The 19,916-nt window shown below is 37.8% G+C and overlaps 1 protein-coding gene across 1 annotated transcript; it reads right to left on the reverse strand.

Annotated features, from left to right (window-relative positions):
- Window positions 1-13,902: 13,902 nt before the first annotated feature.
- On the reverse strand, window positions 13,903-14,796 carry TAS2R16 (taste 2 receptor member 16). Its single transcript, XM_002712076.3, has one exon. It carries the CDS (start codon window positions 14,794-14,796, stop codon window positions 13,903-13,905), a length of 894 nt encoding a protein of 297 aa, XP_002712122.1.
- Window positions 14,797-19,916: the final 5,120 nt, after the last annotated feature.

Below are 19,916 nucleotides of genomic sequence, written 5' to 3' on the forward strand. Positions count from 1 at the left end.
CCCCCAAATTTTTGAGACTTATTTTCTGACCTGTCATATAACCTATCCTGGAAAATGTCCCAAGTGTGTATTCTGCAGCTGTTGAGTGGAATGTTTTGGAGATGCCTATCAAGTTCAATCGATCTGTTATGCAGTTTAAATCTACGACTTCATTAATTTTCTGTTTGGATAATCTATCCATTGCAGAAAGTGGTATGTTAAAGTCCGCTTCTGTTATAGCATGAAGATCTACCTATTTAGGTATATTAACACTTGTTTTATATATTTGGGTACTCCAATATTGGGTATACATACATTAAAACTGTAATTTTATCCTGCTGAATCAAACACTTTGTCATTATATAATGACCCTCCTTGTCTCTTCTTGCTACTTTAATTTTAAATATTTTGTTTGATATAAGTGTGACAAATTCTGCTTTATTTGGGTTCAATTTGAATGGGTGAATTCATTTTACCCTTTCACCTTCAGTCTATCTATGTCCCTAGAGGCAAAGTGAATTTCCTCTAAGCAGCATATAGTTGAATCATGGTTTTTAAAAATTCATTCAGCTATTCAACATTTTTTTAAGATTTACTTATTTCTTTGGAAGTTAGAGATAGAGAGAAGAAGAACGAGAGTGAGAGAGAGAGAGAGAGAGATCTTCTATCCACTGTTTCACTCTCCAGGTGGCCACAATAGCCTGTATTGGCCCAGGCTGAGCCAGGAGCCAGGACTTTCATCAGTGTCTCCCAAGCACTTGGGCCATCTTCTGCTACTTTCCCAGGTGTATTAGCAGGGAGCTGCATTGGAAATGGAGCCGCCTGGACACCAATTGGTACCCATATAGGATGCTGGTGTCTCAGGCCACAGATTAATGTGCTAGGCCACAACACTGGCCCCAGTTTACATCTGTAAGAATTTAATCCACTTATATTTAAAATAATTATTAATATATAGGATCCTACTAATGCAATGTTGGTACTTGTTTTCTAGTTGTATTGTAGTTCCTTTTTTTCCTTTTTCTCCTTCTTTTACAATCTACTTTTGTGGTTATGGGATTTTCTCTAGTAGTGTTTTGATGCTTTGGTTATAATTTTTTTACTGATAAAATGAGGAGCTTTGAATTTTCAAATAATCAGTGTGCAATCCTAGCACAAAGTTAGAAAGAAGAAAGATATTTAGTGAAAAGTAAATCATATAACCTTCACTCCAATCCCTTAGTTCTTCATTTTCTTCCCAGAAGTCACCTATGCTACCTTTGAGAAATATTTTCTGAATAATCAAAGATGGAAAGGTAGTCTTATTTTTCTTAGAGACGTGAGGGTATATTCTTCACAATTATTCAACTAGATTTGAATGTTTAAGTAATCTTGGAGATCACTACTTATCTTGTATTCATGTATTAGTGTAACTTTTTTATCACTGAGGCTTTATAATGTTTTTTTTTTAAATGCTGGAGGGCTTACTCCTTTTATAATCATTCCCATCAAACATTTTTAAAAACTAATTTTTGCATATTAAATAATTCTGACTGAGACAGTCTTGAGCTAAACATTGAAAAATAAGGCTTGAGGGCCAGTTTCAAAGGCTCAAGAGGTAGTTTATAAGGAAGTTCAAAGAACTCTATGCAATATTCTTGTCTTTGTCTCCCAAATTAAAGCAAAAACTATGCTTTTGTCTTTTCTACAACAAAGTTCTCCTCATTAGAAGCTATCTCTTTTACTTAAAACAAATGTCTTTCTACTGAAGTATAGCCCTGGAAATTTCACAGAGGTTCTTAAATCAGATTCAGTTTGAGACATACTCTCAAGAGGTTTGGTGCAACGACTCCCTTCTCTGTCAATCATGGGTTCATGAATAAATTTTGATTTGTTCCTGCTCATATAATTTTACATGCATCAGAATAATTTGTTTTTAAAGATTGTCTCTTGTCCTTGAATAATTTTCTAAAGGAAATTATTCCAGCAAAAATAAATAAAATAGTTGCTTAGTTTGCTATCAGTTTCTCACTCAAGTTTACTTACTATAAGGTAAATTCAATATTGAGTTTCTCCTATTTATAATCCAGAAAGGAAATTATAGTCTAACAAGCACACAAGCAGCTCTTAGTATTTAATATATTAGTGTTAAGCATCAGGATTATCATGCCTCAATCATCATAAATGATTAGTTTGTAATATGAAAATGCTATTTAGGGCAAGATGTTATGAAGATAATGTGTTCTAAAACTTTTTCCCAAAGAACTTAAAAAACATATGCCACAGTCCTTGCTTAAGGATGTGCATCCTGATGAAAATCTCCTGAAGTTTTTTTTTATTAATTTAGAGTGAATCCTAAGAATCTGTATTTTTAATAAAAAGTCAAATGATTTTTATTATAAGGGTTATTTCCTAATCAATGACAATCTTTACAGACATTTTTCTTGGGCATTTAAAAATTATAGAAAACAAAGTGGGCAGTGTTCCTTAGATGTCTTGTGGGTACTCCTTATTTATTCTCTTATTCTTTACATAGATTTCTCTCTGTTGAGAGAAAAGAGTTATTCAATATGGATCAGTGCTATCAGCTCTATTCTTCGGCTGCTTGGTGCTGGCCATATTTGGCTTAAATGTATCGAGTCCTAAGATAAGCCAGTTCTGTTTTATGTGATTCAGCTTATAATCTTGCAAATACAGTTAGGCCTAACTTCTCTTACTCTCTCAATTTATACATTCCCATCCTTGTGATTACTATGTTGATCTGCAATGTCTTTATAAAGAATCAGATCTATAATAAATTTCTCTCTATGGGCAGAGTGACAGATAAAAAATATGTTTGGTGGGTGTTTGGAGTAGGTGAAATATTTTCAAAATGAGGAGGGAGAAGACTCCGTATGGTGTTTTCAACCAGAACCAGGAAACGGGCATGTATTTTTGAGCACTATCAATATTATCCATTTTTATTTGTAAAATGAAATTATTTCTATGCTTTTCATGATTTCAGCTGAAAGTAAAATGCAGACTGTTTCTTGATTGATTAGTATATTCAGAAGACATCCAGTGCTTAACTAGAAATGTTATTCTATTCAAAGGAATATGAGGAGTGCAGTTTATTTTTAACAAAAGAGGACAGGGTTCAAATATTGTAAAGCCAAGAAAGATATCTGTTAATATTCATTCCAGTGTTTAAGATTCTGTGAATTTCATTCAGAAATCTCTTATTCTAAAATCCAATATTCTAATAAATTTCCTGTTTTCCTTGCTCCTACATGTTTGTTCCTTCCTATATATATGTCACCTCCTGCTAACATATGTCCCTCCCTCCTACATATATGTATATGGAATTCAGGAGAAACAGAAACCTAAGAATTCTACTGACATCTAAGATGCAGCAAGCTGTAAACAATGTGCCTTCTCATCTCAATAGGAAAGTGCTAGGTAAGTGACAAAAATGATAACTTTTCCTGGAATTAAGGATACAGGCTAACTGAGCAATCTGAAATCCGTGAAGGGACAGCTCCTCAAAGAAGAGAGCACGTGGGTAGAATTGACCACTTGTGGCAGAGGAATAGATACCAACCACCAGATGGCCACCCCAACAGAAGAAATGGCCTGCCTGGGTTCAGGCACAGCTTATTATTTACCTCAGCCTTGACCAGCCTATGGAAGGTGTCTGATATTCAACCAAAAATCATAAAACACACAAGTAAGAAAACAACTCTCAGGACACAAAGAAAACCTACATGTTCAAAGTATAAGATTTTTTTTTATAAAAAATAAGCTTTAAATTTTGGTTTTGAATTTACAGAAGAGTTTTAAATAAAGAGTCCTGACACCTAATTTCCCCTACTGTTAATTAGGATCTATATGGTTCAGATGGTGTGTTTGGCATGACTATGAATCCAACATGAATGACTACTAACTAACCCGTAGAACACATTCAGATTTTTTTTTTTTGACAGGCAGAATTAGACAGTGAGAGAGAGAGAGGCAGAGAGAAAGGTCTTCCTTTTCCATTGGTTCACCCCCCAAATGGCCGCTATGGCCGGCGCGCTGAGCCGATCTGAAGCCAGGAGCCGGGTGCTTCTCCTGGTCTCCCATGCGGGTGCGGGGCCCAAGCACTGCCATCTCTGCTGCACTCCCGGGCCACAGCAGAGAGCTGAACTGCAAGAGGAGCAACCGGGACAGAATCTGGCACCCCAACTGGGACTAGAACCTGGGATGCCGGCGCCGCAGGTAGAGGATTAGCCAAGTGAGCTGCGGTGCAGGCCCACATTCAGATTTGACTACTTTATCCTTTACACCCTTTTTCCATTCCAGGACCCTACCAAATTATCACATGGTATTTTGGTCCAGCATGCTCCTTACCCTCAATATATTACAAGAGCTGGTCAGATATTTTCTGACAGTGTCCTTCAATTTGCTATTGTTTGGTGTTTTTCCTATGGCTTGACTAAGTTTCCAGAAGGAAGACCATTCAGGCAAAGTGTCATTCTCATTGCATTGAACCAAGAGTACATGCTATCAATATGACTTTTCACTAATGAGGTTAATATCGATCACCTGGCCTAGGGAATTTTTGCCAGGGTTTTCCACTGGAAAGTTGGGGATGTTCCCTCTAATTTCATACCCTGTTTTTTGAGAGAAAGGAGGAGAGTTAGGTTTCACTTTATGGAGAGGGGAGTACCCATGTAAATTTTTTCTTTGCTATTTTCTGTCTGTTTTCTACACAACAATATTATAATTGGCTTGGTTCTTAGTTCATGTTCCCTGTAATATTCTTGTTATAGTGATTTATTGAGGGGATGATCTCAGGAGAAAATGAAAGAAGGGTTCTGGATAGCACAAGGGGGAAAAAACCAAGGATATGGCCTCTCCTGGAGACCAGCTTCAGACTCCACCCAGGGGGTGATCCAAACATAAATTGCCCCATGGAGTATGTCTAGCCCAAGGGGGCTGAAATTTTATATTCTCAGGTTACAGTTCTGTGGGCTGGGAACACCTCCCTAGTGACGCTGTACCTTCTGGCAATTGTCTCAAGAAAGGTGGCACTGAGTGGGTTGTCAGCAACCAGTGCTGACAACAGCTTGGAAATAGGTGCATTGACCTGGTAAAGTGAAAAGGAAGGGAAATGAAGTACTTCCTTTTTTTTCCTTCCTTACTGTTCAATTTTAAGTTGCTTTTCCCAATTGAAATAGAATGCAAACAGCATGAGCTGGTGGTAGTGCAGTATTTACTGTTAAGGTTACCATTGTCTCACAGCTGCTTTACATATTCATGTTACCATCCCTGGAATTATTAGGTTTCAGAACCTTTGATTTAAAAAAAAAACACCACTGTAGCAATGTTTAATTTTCCTCGCCAATTTCAGATTCTTTCGGGGGGTGGGTATTAGTTACATGGGAACTTTGATGATTTATTTTCATATCCATTTTAGGTGTTAAACTATTTCTGTGAAATGTAATTTTTAAATTATTGGTCAATGGTGAAGGCTGTGTGAAGTACACTCCTGGAAACTAAATGACAGATTGTAGTAATTTGCAGGAACTTGTGGAGAGAAAACTATTTGTCTCACTCTTCCCTTTTGTGCTGCATTCTCGTGACCTCCAGTGGAAGCTGGAAAGCCAAACATGATAATTATTTTCCAGACACATGGAACCTTAGAGCTCTAGATGCTTAGAATTGCTAGGATTCTAGGTGTGGTCCAAGTTCAAGCAGAAGCACCCACAGGAGTCACAGGAAGAGGAAGTTAGCAATGTGGAGCGATGGCTGTGTCGGTGAGATTTGATCTTGGGTCAGAGAAATTTGATCCTTCTGGTGGCACTGTGATACAAGTCCTGTTGCCTGTGCCCTAAAGTCCTGAATGGCAATGGACTCAGTAATGCTGCTAGAATGACGCTGTAGTGTGGTTGCACATTTCTTCTACCATATCATCTCTGCTTAGTTTCCTAATATTCCTGAAACTTTTTATGTTGCCTAAATCCACTCTCCTTAAACCATCCAGAATGGATCTCATTGTCTACAATTAGGAATAGTGGCAAAGACAGTGAATGTTGTAATCGTAAATACTGGCAGGGAATCTCAGGATAATTTCTAAATGAGGTTACCACAGTCTAGCTTCTGCTTCTTAGCATTGAATTCAGAGACCCCATTCCTTTGCATTCTCCAAGGTGGTCAGGGTGAGAACTCACAGACTGAAACTGAAACGGAAAGAAAGTGAAACTGAGCTGGCTACACACATGGACTGGTTACATGACCAGGATCTTAAGGAAACTCATGCCTAAATTCTAGCTGTATAATCCTAACAATGTGTCAAAAACACTGGGGTTGGCTGTGAAGATCACATATGTGGATTTCATGGACCCTAATGTAGACATTTATTATCAAAAACATAATAAAGGCCCAGAGTGAGTGGTTTATTGAGGTGTTGCCTTTCTGTTTTCATGGGGTTCTCTCAGGGTGGTGGCCAAAGAGCCAGCAAAGCAGTCTGTATGTGTGGATGGGTATCAGTCATCAATCCTAAAATCTTGGACTTGCATCTTCATATCTTGTATTGCTGTCCTTGCTTAGGTATGTATGTTGTGCATCCTCCCTCTACCTGTAACATCATTTTGGACCCAAGCATGTTTCATTTATGTTGATTTATGTGCACAGACATGGACAGTCACAACATGAGAAGCAAAATCATAACCAAATGAGTGAGTTATCACAAAAGCTGAAGAAACTATATGATCTTGTGGCAAACCCCTCAGAAAGCAACTTGAAGGACTTCTCATAAGGACTAGAAAGCTTTGTCTTGGTTGGCCAAACATGTTCCTACTCTGGCATATCTGGAGGAACATGATGAAGTTCAAATTTTCTAACATTTTTTGTTAAAGTTTATTTTAAGACTGTTTATTACCCCTCTTTCTATGTGATATGTTATATCATGGTATCTGCTTGACCTAAATCCTCAGGTTTGGTTGAAGAACCTTCTGTCTACCCATTTTCCACTTAATTCTTAAATTGCTTAGTTTAAGGCAGAAGTAGGAAGAAGTTGACTTCCTGTTTACATGTCAGAAAACAATCATTTTCAAGGTCTTAGAGTCAGCATCATTCAACCCCCCCAAGTACTAACAACACTGATCTATCAATAACTTCAAAAAATTTCTACCTATACTGACTGTTTTTAGGTATAACAATTGAAGGCTTGTGAAATTAATCTTCCTTTAATTTTAAACTTAAATATGAAGATCGGCTCTCCCATGCAAATACAAGTGATTTTTCTCAGTTATTTTGACTGTACTTTGGCTGTGTTTTAGTTACTTACATCTGGAATATTTTAAAAATAGAAGTTTTCATATCTTGAATAAAACCCACAACATTAAAATTAAAAATACTTAATTCATGGTAAGGAATTAAACTTTTTTAGCCAGGGTAGCCTGTCATTTTCAAATACAAAAATGTCATATTTCAAATATCTTAAATAATTTGAAGAAACTTGGCATTGCCATTAAGTTTATCCAACTGCAACATTGCCATCAAAACTAACAGGAAATCAATTCACACTTAGGATCAATTTTGTAAGTTGTATTAAAAATAGATGAAATTTTCTCAAAGAAATGTTGCTTTGGGAATTTGAAACATGGCTAATGAATGGTAAGTGACTTAAGAATTTTATTAAAACTCTGTGTAGAAAAGCCAAAGAAGACACATCTTCCCTTCTTAGGAGAATGGAGTTACTAGTCACATTCAATGTTATATTATACTTACCTTATAAGTGCATGCTTGCCAAGAGTTTATAAGAAAAATTGCCTGAATTTTTCTCCTTTAACATGTGTTCCGAAACAAAAGTAAATCTGGGTGATTTTTTTTAAAAGATCAAATCTATTTTGGGTTGCTTCACAGGTTATAAGTGAAACCCATGGACTACAGTTTTGAGAAGGTATATTTCAGTTCAATCTGTGAAAGTATTTTCTAACAATGAAAACTCTCCAATGAGCTCTTTATCTCTGGTAGTGTTATTGCAAATAGTAGATGACCTCTGTTAGGAATGCTGAGTGTGACTAACTGAACTCTAGCAGTTTATTTTTGTGTGTGTTTTATTTATTTATTTTTAACATTTTTATTTTAATTTATTTTAACATTATCAATGTAGTATGTAGATACAATTCTAAGAACATAATATTCCCTTCCTCCCACCCTTCTTCCTTCCCACCTTCCTTTCTCCTCCCTCTGTTTTTTTAAAGATAACATATTTTCAATTTACAGTAAAAGGGCTTAATATTTCACCAAAAAACAGTTTTTTGTATGCTAATGATGAACTCACAGAAAGAAAAATTGGGAATAGAATCCTATTCATAATAACCACAGAAATCCCAAATATTTAGAAATAAATTTAACCAAAGAAATGAAAGACCTCTACAGTGAAAATTATCAAACATTGATGAAGGAAAACATCAAGGACACAAAAAAATGGGAAGATATCCTTTGCTCATGGATTGGATGAATCAATATCATTAAAATGTATATACTACCCAAAGCAATCTACAGATTCAATGCTATCTCTGTCAAAATATCAATGGAATTCTTTACAGAATCAGAGAAAGGAATATTAAAAACCATATGGAATCAGAAAAGACCCAGAATAGCTGAAGTGATCTGAAACAAGAAAGATCAAGCTGGAGGCATCACCATACCTGACCTCGAAGCATACTACAAAGCTATAGTAATTATAACAGCATGGTACTGCCATAAATCCGGGTAATTTTTAAAACATAGTTTACAGTTGCAGTTATGTTGTTATTCTGCTGAAATGTTATTCATGTCATTTTGTTTGATAGACCTTTCTTTTTTTCCCTTTGCTCCTTCGTTGTCTCCTTTTTTAAAAAAGGACCTATTTCAACTTTTAAAAAAGCTCAGCATAATCCACATGAGAAATACAAGGAAAATAAGGACAAATATCATTAACAAGACAAACACAAACATGGAAGGAGAATGGATCGAGCTCCAAATTTAATGATGCTCTGTGTGGATTTAGATGGAGGGAGTTGTGGTGGCTTTATTGGCAGGGATATTAAGGTTCATCAGAAATAGGCCTTTCTCTTGGCCTTTGGTTTAGCTCCGTTTGAGACAGCAACTTATCTTGTCTTTTTATAAGAAAAACAATGTACAGTACCTGGCGAGCAATCTCAGAGTGCACGTCGAAGTCTAACATTTCACTGACTTTTCTGCCTCCTATGACATGTTTATTGCATAAGCTGAGCTCCGAAGAAATAGATTTTCCTCCAACCTCCGCATTCAAACATAAGATCAGCCTTTCCCAACCCTTGGTGGCACTATAGATTCCATAGATTTCTAAGAATGTTCTCATTTTCAAATTTTACAGAGTTTAAATCAAAACATTACTTTCATATAGAACCTAAAACAGTTTCTTCCTTAAGTCTGATACACAGGTAGAATAGGCACAGGGAAGAAAGTGAGGCTCAATTCTTTCACTCCTCTACCACATCCTCTCCCTCTTTTTCTTCCTCCTCCCCCTCCTCCTCCTTCCTTTTCAGGGACCACCAGGTTGAGGGACGGGGTAGGATGGGAGAAACTATCATAAGAAAGGTTAACATCCTGTTTGGCTGCTGCTGTTGTCATCTGGCCATCAGTGCCCTCTACTGGGGTAGGAGTCCAAATGATGGGTGTTTCCTGTTCCCTAGAACCCTGAGGCGATTTCTGCATTTCACTAGTACTTGGTAAAGGAGGTTCATGTATCTCTGCTAAACTATTCTTATTGTTCCACTATGTAATGCTCATAGACTCTTTGTCTACCCTGTTCTTCTGAAACCAGAATGGGCATGGTTTGTCTAAGTGTAACAGCCATGAATAATACACCCCTTAGGGGAGGGTCTTCATTTCTGCGGAGAACTACCTGGTGACCAAGCTGCCATCCTGTCTTCATATTCCCAGTAGTACAAATAAGGTTAACAGTAAATATGTATTGAATGAATTTCAAATTCTAGAATTGTTACTCATAATCTCATTATCATCATTGTCATCTTCAAAAATCATTGAATTTTCTATATCTAGAAAACTATTATAAGGGCAGAGGTGAAAGAAAAAGAAGTTTACTAATGAGACATAGATTAGAATTGATATCTAGTAAATGAAAGAAGATGTAGCATTAAGAGGAGTAATTTCGAAGGGCAAAAGTCAGTGGTGGAGCTGGAGATAGTAATACTAATTGTATACATGTATCAAAATATAACACTATACCCCATAAATATGTATTATGTGTCAAAAATAAAACTAAAATTTAGGCATATCTAAAAAAATATGAAAAGAAAACATCAATGGTGGAATCTGTTCATGGAGCTGTACTAATGCTAGCTTGTCAAGAGTAGATATGAATTAGGGTGACGGCCATTTGGAGGGAATACAAAAAAGGAAAGTTAAGTCGTACCAGCAAGTGTGAGGAGCCTCTATTCTCTGCATGAATGTACCCTGTGAAATGAAATTATGCTATGTATAATACAATGTCTATGTGTTGGGCAAACACTTGAGCTTATATTGGAGATTATTGGGAGTTAAAACTGGAACACGTGGCTAAGAGGCGGTCGTGGAAAGTTTTGAATGTCAGGCTTATAAATAGGCAAAACTGTTCAACTGAAGTTTTTAAAACCATATATGCTGCATAGTAGGAAAAAGTGTAGGGTAGAGAAGATAATATTCAGTGAATGAATTATGTAGTATATCCAATTAGGAACAGACTCTATGCCACATGCTGTCAAGAATTCACTGTTCCTGGTCTTCTTTGCATCAGAAAACACTCATTAATCTCATGAGGCATAGTATGAAAGATGGAGAATTTGCTCTCTTGTTGCTAATGGTTTGGTGTGTACATGGTGCATGTGTGAACAGGTGCCAAGGTATAGCATCTACAGGGCTCCTCTTAATTAGCACCATCCATGATCTTCTGAACAGGACCATAGCTTTCTCAATCCTTTTCTCTCTGTTTTCTGTGAGTTATCAGGCAACAAGCAAGCCTATGCTATGGATGATGAGTGTTGCATAGGGTAAAATATTTAATGTTGAACAACAAAAATGTGTTAGCCCCTGGTACCTTAATTTCATATCTATCTAGCTGAAGCTCTCAAAAGAATTTCTTTGTTCTTGATCACAATCTCTCTGAAAACCTTTCTAAAATATTTCCCTTTTAAATCCCATCTTTTCCCAAATTAAAACTTTTTACTCTTGCAAAATTTATCCCTTAGTTTTCTCTCCTTTTCTACTGGCTTTAGAATTGGCATTAACTAGGTTTGCGAATTTATGTAAACCACTTGGCTTTCTTAGACCTATTTTCTAGCTAGATCAACTTGTTCTTTCAATTAAGAATGAGAAAACGGATACAAAATGTATGTATAAAATATTAGTTGCAACAGATAAAAAGAGTAGTTTTTTAAAATTTATTTTTATTTCACATTTTTCTGAATTCTGGGTCCCCTCAACTAGTAACACCCCAGTTCATGCATATCATGGATAAGTTTCTGTTTTACTCTATTCAAAAGAATAGAGTGAGACTACTAAAAATATGTAAGAACTTCTGGAATAGTATCTATGAGTGTGATAGTAGTGGGGGCATTCTTTTTTTTAAGATCTTTTATTTATTTATCTGAGAGGCAGAGTTACAGACAGATAGAGGGAGAGGCAGGTCTTTCATCTGCTAGTTCACTTCCCAAGGGACTGCAATGGCCAGAGCTGGGTCAGTCCGAAGCTAGGAGCCAGGAGCTTCTTCTGGGTCTCCCATACATGTTCAGGGGCCCAAGTACTTGGGCCGTCTTCCACTGCTTTCCCAGGCCATAAGGAGAAAGCTGGGTCAGAAAAGGAACAGCCAGGACACAAACCTGAGACCATATGGGATGCTGGCACTGCAGCCTGAGGCTTAGCCCACTAAGCCAAAATGCCAGTCCCTGGGGAATTCTTTGGCATACTTTTTAAATTTCTGTTCACTATACACAAATGAGGATAATTGTTTTCATTTCTTCCAGCTGTCTGAGATTTCAGAACATGCAAAACTTCTTCTGGATGTGGATACAAATGAAAAATAGCAATAAACCAAATTTCATTGGCTTTTGCCCAACCTGTTCCAACAGGATTCCAAATCCTTGTAACCCACCTCCCCACCAGGCTCCAAAGCATTGTTGGAATCTCAGATAACACAGTGTCAACAACTACCTTTGAGTTTCCTTTTTTTTTTTTTTTTGGCTCAGTCCAACTTTGACTAGCTGTGATTCTATCTCTAACACACTACTGAATCCACCAGGTTCCATGCCACTTTCTACCACTCCAGAACACTGGAGCATGGGAGATATTAAGGCGCACAGAGAGCTGCTCTAAAGTGAGGATCATGTTTCAGTCTTCTTGTGCAACACTGGGGATGCTGCTGAACTATGCCGAATGACATAGTTCTTCAAGCTTTTGTTTATGTTGCATATCCTCAGTTTCAAATACGAATTCACTCAAATCAGAATGATAGAGCAGATCAAAATTTTCATTCATTTCCAGGGACTAAACCTTTCTTCCACAGCCTGACTTGAGATACCTATGTCTTTTTCACCATAATGCAGTTTGGTTTCAGGAAGTGTTTCAGTCTTAAAATGGCAGGGCCAGAAGTTCTGTTCATTTCGGACATGCCCAATATGTATACAAAAGTGGGAGAAATTACATTCCTAACCTTTGGCATGGGAATGCTGTAAGAGATACAATTATCTTTAGGAGAAGTACCTTGATAAGTGTCCGGGGTAGATAGAATTTGAGAATCAAAGGCCTGTGAGTTGGCTGTTATTAATATACTTGGTTGTTAGTGAGTGACAGTGAAGAAAAAAGAAATGAGAAGAAAGATGTCATGGGGAAAAGCCAAGATGGGACCTTGCAAGGGAAAAAGGTATGGGAAACGCTTGTTGGATTGCAAAGGCATAAATGATTTCTAAAGAATAGGAATGTCTTACAGCTGATTTAAAATTGATTGCTATGTTCTACCTATATTGTGGCCCACTTAGGAGGGCTTTGGATTGTCCCAGAACACATAACAAGAGTAAAAAACAAATTTAAGCCAAAATCATTCAGACATTATGAAGAAAGTGGGTTTCCAAACCAGCATCTGGGTTATGAATGACAGAAAACCAATAATGCAGCAATATGATACTCTTTGTACAATGTCCACCCCAATTTATAATATAACAGGCAAGAATCAAGTAAGTGGAAAATATATGTAGTTGACAAAATTAGATAGTATTTGTAGAGGCATTATAAATAACCGTAGTTGGGTAGTGGCCTGTGCTTCTTGGGAAGAGTATTAATATCAAATGGATACGAAAGTCGAGTAAAATTTGGTCTTGTGTTTCAAAGGAATGAGAGTGTACTGTTTGGAATAGAAGCAACAAAGAAATATCAATGGATAAAGTCTAGAAGAAGAGAGAGAAAGAGAGATTGAGAGAGCGAGAGCGAGAGAGAGAGACAGAGAGAGCTAGCTCTCTCAAGACCTTTTCTTGATTAAAATTGGAAAAGTCAATTAAGGACTTAGCATGAGGAATATTCAGTGTTTGGGCAATAAATTCTTGTGGGGAAGGGACTCATAGTGATGTGTGAAGTAGCTGGCAGTCATAAGAAGGATAATTGAAGACATATTTTTATTTTCTTGTGTAGAATATACTAGGAGTAATATTCTTGAGGTGGCAAAGACTTACAGAGAGATGAGAAAGTCAGGGCCAAGTAGGGGACTGTGGAAAGAACAAAGGAGGCAGTAGGATGGAATAGAGAAATAACTGGTGGTTTAGAGATGGCTGAGAAGGTGATGGAGAGTGAGGCTAGAATTGATGGTATATCATAGAAAGAGAGGGGATTGATGAGTGGTCCTGCTGGTCATTGGTATTAATTGGTCAATGCAAACTCTCATTTACCTGGTGCCTCGGGCGACCTCTAAGTCCAGCATTTCACCTTTAGAACCCTTTTCAGTGTCGGACTGCTGAGAGCCAGTGAAATGGAATGAATGCAGACTATAGCATAGATGACATCCTCCCACAACCAGAACCATGATCTTCTATCCACTATGGTGCCTAAAAAGGTGATGAGTAAGGCCAGGAAGTAAGAACTGAAGAAAATAAAGAAGATGGAAAGGGACTTCAGGGCGGTCACGTGAGCTTTCATTCTGGAGTTGCCCCCACCCGTGTCACGATGTTGCATCTGCTCCCGGTGCTGGGCCAGTGAAACCATGAGCAAAATGATGGCGGCCAAGAACAGGAGGAAAGGGACAGATAACGCAATCAGTTTATGAGGGGTGGTCAAATATTGCTCAAATACATGAAGTTTCTCAATCTCAGTATTATTTCTGGGTAATTGTTGCAAGGTGATTAACCGAACCCGGATGTAAGTCCTAATAGCTGAAGGGATGATTGTCACACAAGTGATCATCACAGAACCCAGTAACAGCCAGGGGACCAGTCTCGGAATTCTCCACCTTAGCCAGAGGAAGATGGGGTGGGTGAAGGAAGAGACCTTGACACAGTAGTAAACGGCAAGCAGACTGGTTAACCAGAATGTAAGGACGTTGATGAATTCCCAGGTAAGCGTTAGGGTCAAATACACACAATTAGGTTTAAAGTAGAAGAAAAAATCACACAGCATCGATATCCATTGTAGACAGAAGCGGCAAACGCCCAGACTGGTGAGAATCATGTCCACAGGTGACAACCTTTTGACTTTCACCCACTCTCTGCCCAGCACTGCAACAATGAAGCTGCTTTGCACAATTATTGTCAAGGATTCAATCACATAGATGATGATGAAGGAGACAGTGAGCTTGTTGAGCATCATCTTCTTACCCCAAAGTGTCTTCCTGGACCAAGATAGAGAATCTCTGCACCAAGTTCCAGGTAGGAAACAGGTTTCTGATCCCACCACTGTCTGCTACAAGAAAACACCTCCTTCAAGATGCAAATTTCCCCAGCTCACTTTTAACTTTGCCATTTTCCTACCTATCAGATTTGTTTGTGCTTTGCTTGCTGGTTTGTTACCACATCTGGATGCAGGGAAATTTTATTTGAATGTGGATGCCTGCTCCTTAGGTGATTTGGTTATTCCCCAAAAGGCATACCTATTTCAGTAACCATGATGTCTGTTTCTTCTTTCTCTGTTTGAGATGCCCTTAGATTATTTTCCCATCTTCTTCAAATGATATCTTTACACTTTTAACCTAAAACTTGAGCCACAAGAAAGATAAAGCCTTCACTGCCTTTTCATGTCCTGGGTAATGTTCCTATTCTATTGAGTGCTATACCAGTGCCAATCACAGAAGCCTGTCTTCCCAGCTTCCATACCATCTGGCTGTAGATGCTACAAACAAAGTGTGAGGGTGTGCAAAAATGATCATAAAAGACATTTCCTTTGAGACTCTACCCACACATTTGCTGCAACCTGAGACCCATCTAATGCAGCCCAGTCTCATGAGTACCCACTGAGTTCTCCAACTCAGAGAAATCAAACTGCAGTGAAACCCCTTCGTGCCCTTCCTTGTACTCCATCCAACCTACATGTGGCACCCTTTGTTATTTTTCTTCCAATGATTCCAAAATGCTTTAGCACATGTTTTATAATATTTTTAGGGATTGTGCTTGTCCTGTTAACATCACTTTTTAAAATTTTTTCTCCTGACATGGCTGGGTTCTCTTTATTACTTCTCCCCATTGAATTGAAAAGGCCATATACCATAAGTAATACATTGTACTCCTAAATGTACAGGACTATTTCATAGTTACAGTAGTAGGCTAGATATATTTTTCCCTTGGTTCAAGACAACTATAGTGGATAGAAACCAAATATTTAATTGGTGGCTTCAGAAGTAAAAGACCTTATAAATGAATTCTAATAAATGCTAAATGGTGAGGTAGACAGAGTGAAAGTTGTAGGCCCTATGTATGACAGAAACTGAGTCTATTTGGACTTTTAATCATTAAAGAAAGAGAAAATAAGCAATCCAAATTGAAGATACAAATTCATGACTACAAAACAAAAAAGTGAATTTATGAGGCAAAGGCAAAAGTAGCCTTTAAATTACAATAGAAAACAGAATTAAACATTAGAAAGCATCCACTCCACATTCTCAATAAAGTATAAGAAGCCAGAAATGAAAAATGAAGATGACAAAATAATAGTATCCAACCAAAAGATGAAGTAGTCAATATATGTTCAGATACAAAGTGAGAAGGATGAAGTATGAAGTATTGGTGAGTGGAATATGCAACAACACCATTAACTTCTTCTGCCCCAGGTACTGGAGACACTACACATACTGCCTCTTGTGTACACTGCCTCATTCTTAGAATGACTGGCGTTCTAAACCTGTTGGCAGTTCTTGGAGTAGTGACGATGCTACAGTTTTCATGATGGATATCTGCACAAGGGTTTGACCAGAAATGAGTATCTGCCCACAGCAGCCCCTCCTGGATGCCTGAACCACAGAGAAGGCCTGGCACTGCTCTGCCCCACAGAGACACCTGTAAGTGATAGTGGAAAATTGACACAGACATTCTTTTTGGGAAAGAGACATAAAAAGTGAATATGTAGACCTGTAATTAATGTTCCCTCAAGTAGGAATCAAAGGTCTTTTATTGTGTGGGCTCCTCCATGGTGAGTCCTGGAGTGACCTCAACTCTAGTTTGTATTTTCCCCTCTCAGCTCCAACTGTTATCTTTTAGGCTGATCAGGCTGCATATCGCTGCCCATTAACCAGTCCATATTGGGCAGGTACTGTCTAGTTCCCTTCTGCAGTTTATGCCTGATCTATGACAAACTCACGGATTCTTGCAAAACAGAATGATAGTCTGTCCATGCTGTGTCCTCTCTCCACTGTGATTTCTCCAATTCTCTTTCTCCCTTTCAACTGGAAATAAGAGGAGCTCGGGTGAGTGCTGTGGTGCAGCAGGTTAAATTGCATCCTCCAGTGTCAGAGTCTTGGCCGCTCCCAGCTGATGCATCTGGGAAAGCAGCAGACTATGGTCCAAGTCCTAGTGCCCCTGAATGCATGTAGGACATCCAGATGAAGCTTCTGTCTCCTGGCTTCAGCCTGGCCCAGCCCCAGCTGATGTAGTCAATTGGGGAATAAACCAGTAGATGGAAGATCTTTCTCTCTGTCCTTCTCCCCGATCCCTCTCCCTCTTCCCCTGTCTCCCTGCAATTCTGCCTCTCAAATAAATAAATAAATGTCTTTTTTTTTTTAAAAAAAAAAAAAGAATGAAACAAGAGAAGGACTACCAGTCTTTCTAATTTTCTCATCTAATATCCAACTGAGGAGAGGAATGCCAGTCTCTCCTTCTAAGCATCTACAGACTTCACTGTGAGAAGTTTTCTTCCTTCCTTGCTCTTGTTTTCCCTGAGCTTACTTCTGGTCTCTTCTGATATCTATTTATTTCTCCCTAGACACAGCACACTGATTTTTCTTATGTGCAAAGTTGTTAAGAATAATCTGAATTTTACTATTATTAAGCAAACACCATATATGTGTGTGTATGTTTTTACACGTGTTCTATATACTAGTATTTTTCTGAAATATATGTATATATATATTTATAAACCACATTGAAAGCAGGAAAATAAGAGAACAGGCAGTTCACAAAAGGGTAAAAGATAATAGCCAATAATTTCACAAAGAGGTGCTCAACCTCACCAGTAATCAGAAAAATAAACACATTTTGCCTTCACTTACAAAAACAAGATAAAATCTGGATAATATTTATATATGGAAACATGAGTTTTTATTCACTGCTGAAAGGAATGTAAATGAACATAGTTTTAATAAAAATTTGGTCATATTTAATAGACAATTTACAGACTATACTCCATAACCTCTCTACTAGGTAAATGTTACATATTATAAAGAAATACATAGCTATAAAACATAAGGAAAAATGTTCAATGTAATAATTATTACAGAATAATTATTTCAGAATTATTCACAATACCAAAGGACTGTAAACTATATGGACCCTAATTTAATAATAAGTGAAATGTGACATAGTTAGTTAATGACACAAAGCCACACATTTTCTTTCTTTCTTTCTTTCTCACAGCTGATTTTCTATATTTCTTCCATACTGGCACAACTTGCTGCTTACCAGACAGGATTTAAATGACAGACTCTCTTGCATATTCACTTTGGGCACTGGGAACAGAGGAAGAGCCTTCTGAAACTGCCTATAAAGAGTGCTCCTCTCTGGAAAGAACAGAAATTCTTTCCTCTTTTCATCTATATTGGATGTTAGCCTGTACTGTGCATGATAGAAAAACTGCAGCCATTTTGTGACCCTGGGGGAAGGCAGGGGAAACTACAACGAAACTGAATCAGAGTCATGTATGGCTGAGTAAGTATTGATATTGGACAGAACTACTGCATTACTACTTTGTGAGTAGAACTACCTTTACAGTTTAAACCACATAGAGAACTTAGAATTGAGTGAGGGAGATAATAAGAAGGAGGGAGAGGGAGTGAGAGAACATGCCTTATCTAATAATAGTTGTCTTTTCATTGCGGAGATAATTGAATGAACTTTCCTTGATCCTAGTATTATTAAAGTTCAACATTGGTGTTTCTGATTTCTGGTATCTGACACAGTATTGAGGAGCTGACCCATATCAGACTGTTTCTTGGAATTCTGTACCAGAGTCAGAAAGAAAATTCCAGACATGTGGAGACAAAATTACAGGGAGAGGCATTGTTTGAGATTGCTAGGATATTTCTGACACAATTGGATATACTCAGTCTATGAAATTTAAAGTTTCATTTCATTTTTAGTTAAAAAATTGTGTATGTTAAGAGATGTAAAGTGATGTTCCAATACATGTATGTATTGCAGAATTATCAAATCAGGTATATTAGCATATCTAGCATCTGAAATACTTATTGCCTTGCAACAAAACATTTAAAATCTATTGTTTTAGCTTTTTGAAATATATAATGCATTATTATTAACTACAGTCACCATATTGTTAAAATCTATTCTGTCTAAACTAAACTTTGATCCCTGCCATGTGGTTGGTAGGGATTCATGTTCTTGAGGCATCACCTGCTGACTCCCAGGGAACAGGAGCCTTGAATCAGGAGCAGAGCTGGGACTTGAACCCATACACTCCAACATGGAATGCTATGGTCCCAGGTGGCATCTTAATCATTGCACCAAATGCTTACCTGAGAAACTTGGTACCTTTTGACCTATGTCTCCCGGTGCCTCATACACCTCTCCCCCTCCCCCCAACCTCTGAGAACCACCATTTCAACTCTCTAAATCTGTGGGTTCAACTTATATAATATTTTTCTTTCTGTGCCTTGTGTGTTTCACTTAGGATAATGTTCATTAGGCTCATCCATGTTGTCATGAATGATAGAATGTCTTGCCCTTCTAAAGGCTGAATATTATTTCATTATTTACAGAACAAATTTTTATTTATTTATTTATTATTATTTTTTGACCGGCAGAGTTAGTGAGAGAGAGAGACAGAGAGAAAGGTCTTCCTTTTTCCGTTGGTTCACCCCCAAAGTGGCCGCTATGGCCAGTGTGTTGTGGCCGGTGCACTGTGCCAATCTGAAGCCAGGAGCCAGGTGCTTCCTCCTGGTCTCTATGCAGGTGCAGGGCCCAAGGACCTGGGCCATCATTCACCCATAGATGGACACCTCAGTTGTTTCTACACCTTGACTATTGTGAAGGATGATAATGCTGCTCTGAACTTGAGATTGTGCCATCTCTGACATTGTGATTTCATTTTCTTTGGATTTTGTATGTAGAAGAAAGATTGCTGGATCATATGATAATACTATTCTAAATTATTTGAGGTACATCATACTGTTTTCCAAAATGGTTATACTAATTTATACCACCAACAGTGTTTAAGTGTGCTCTCCTTTCTTCACACATTTATGGTAATTTTTGGAGTCTTAAATATTC

Source organism: Oryctolagus cuniculus, chromosome 3, assembly GCF_051225735.1.
Source record: "Oryctolagus cuniculus isolate XC-2025 breed Fujian yellow rabbit chromosome 3, ASM5122573v1, whole genome shotgun sequence".
Classification (NCBI taxonomy): Eukaryota; Metazoa; Chordata; class Mammalia; order Lagomorpha; family Leporidae; genus Oryctolagus; species Oryctolagus cuniculus.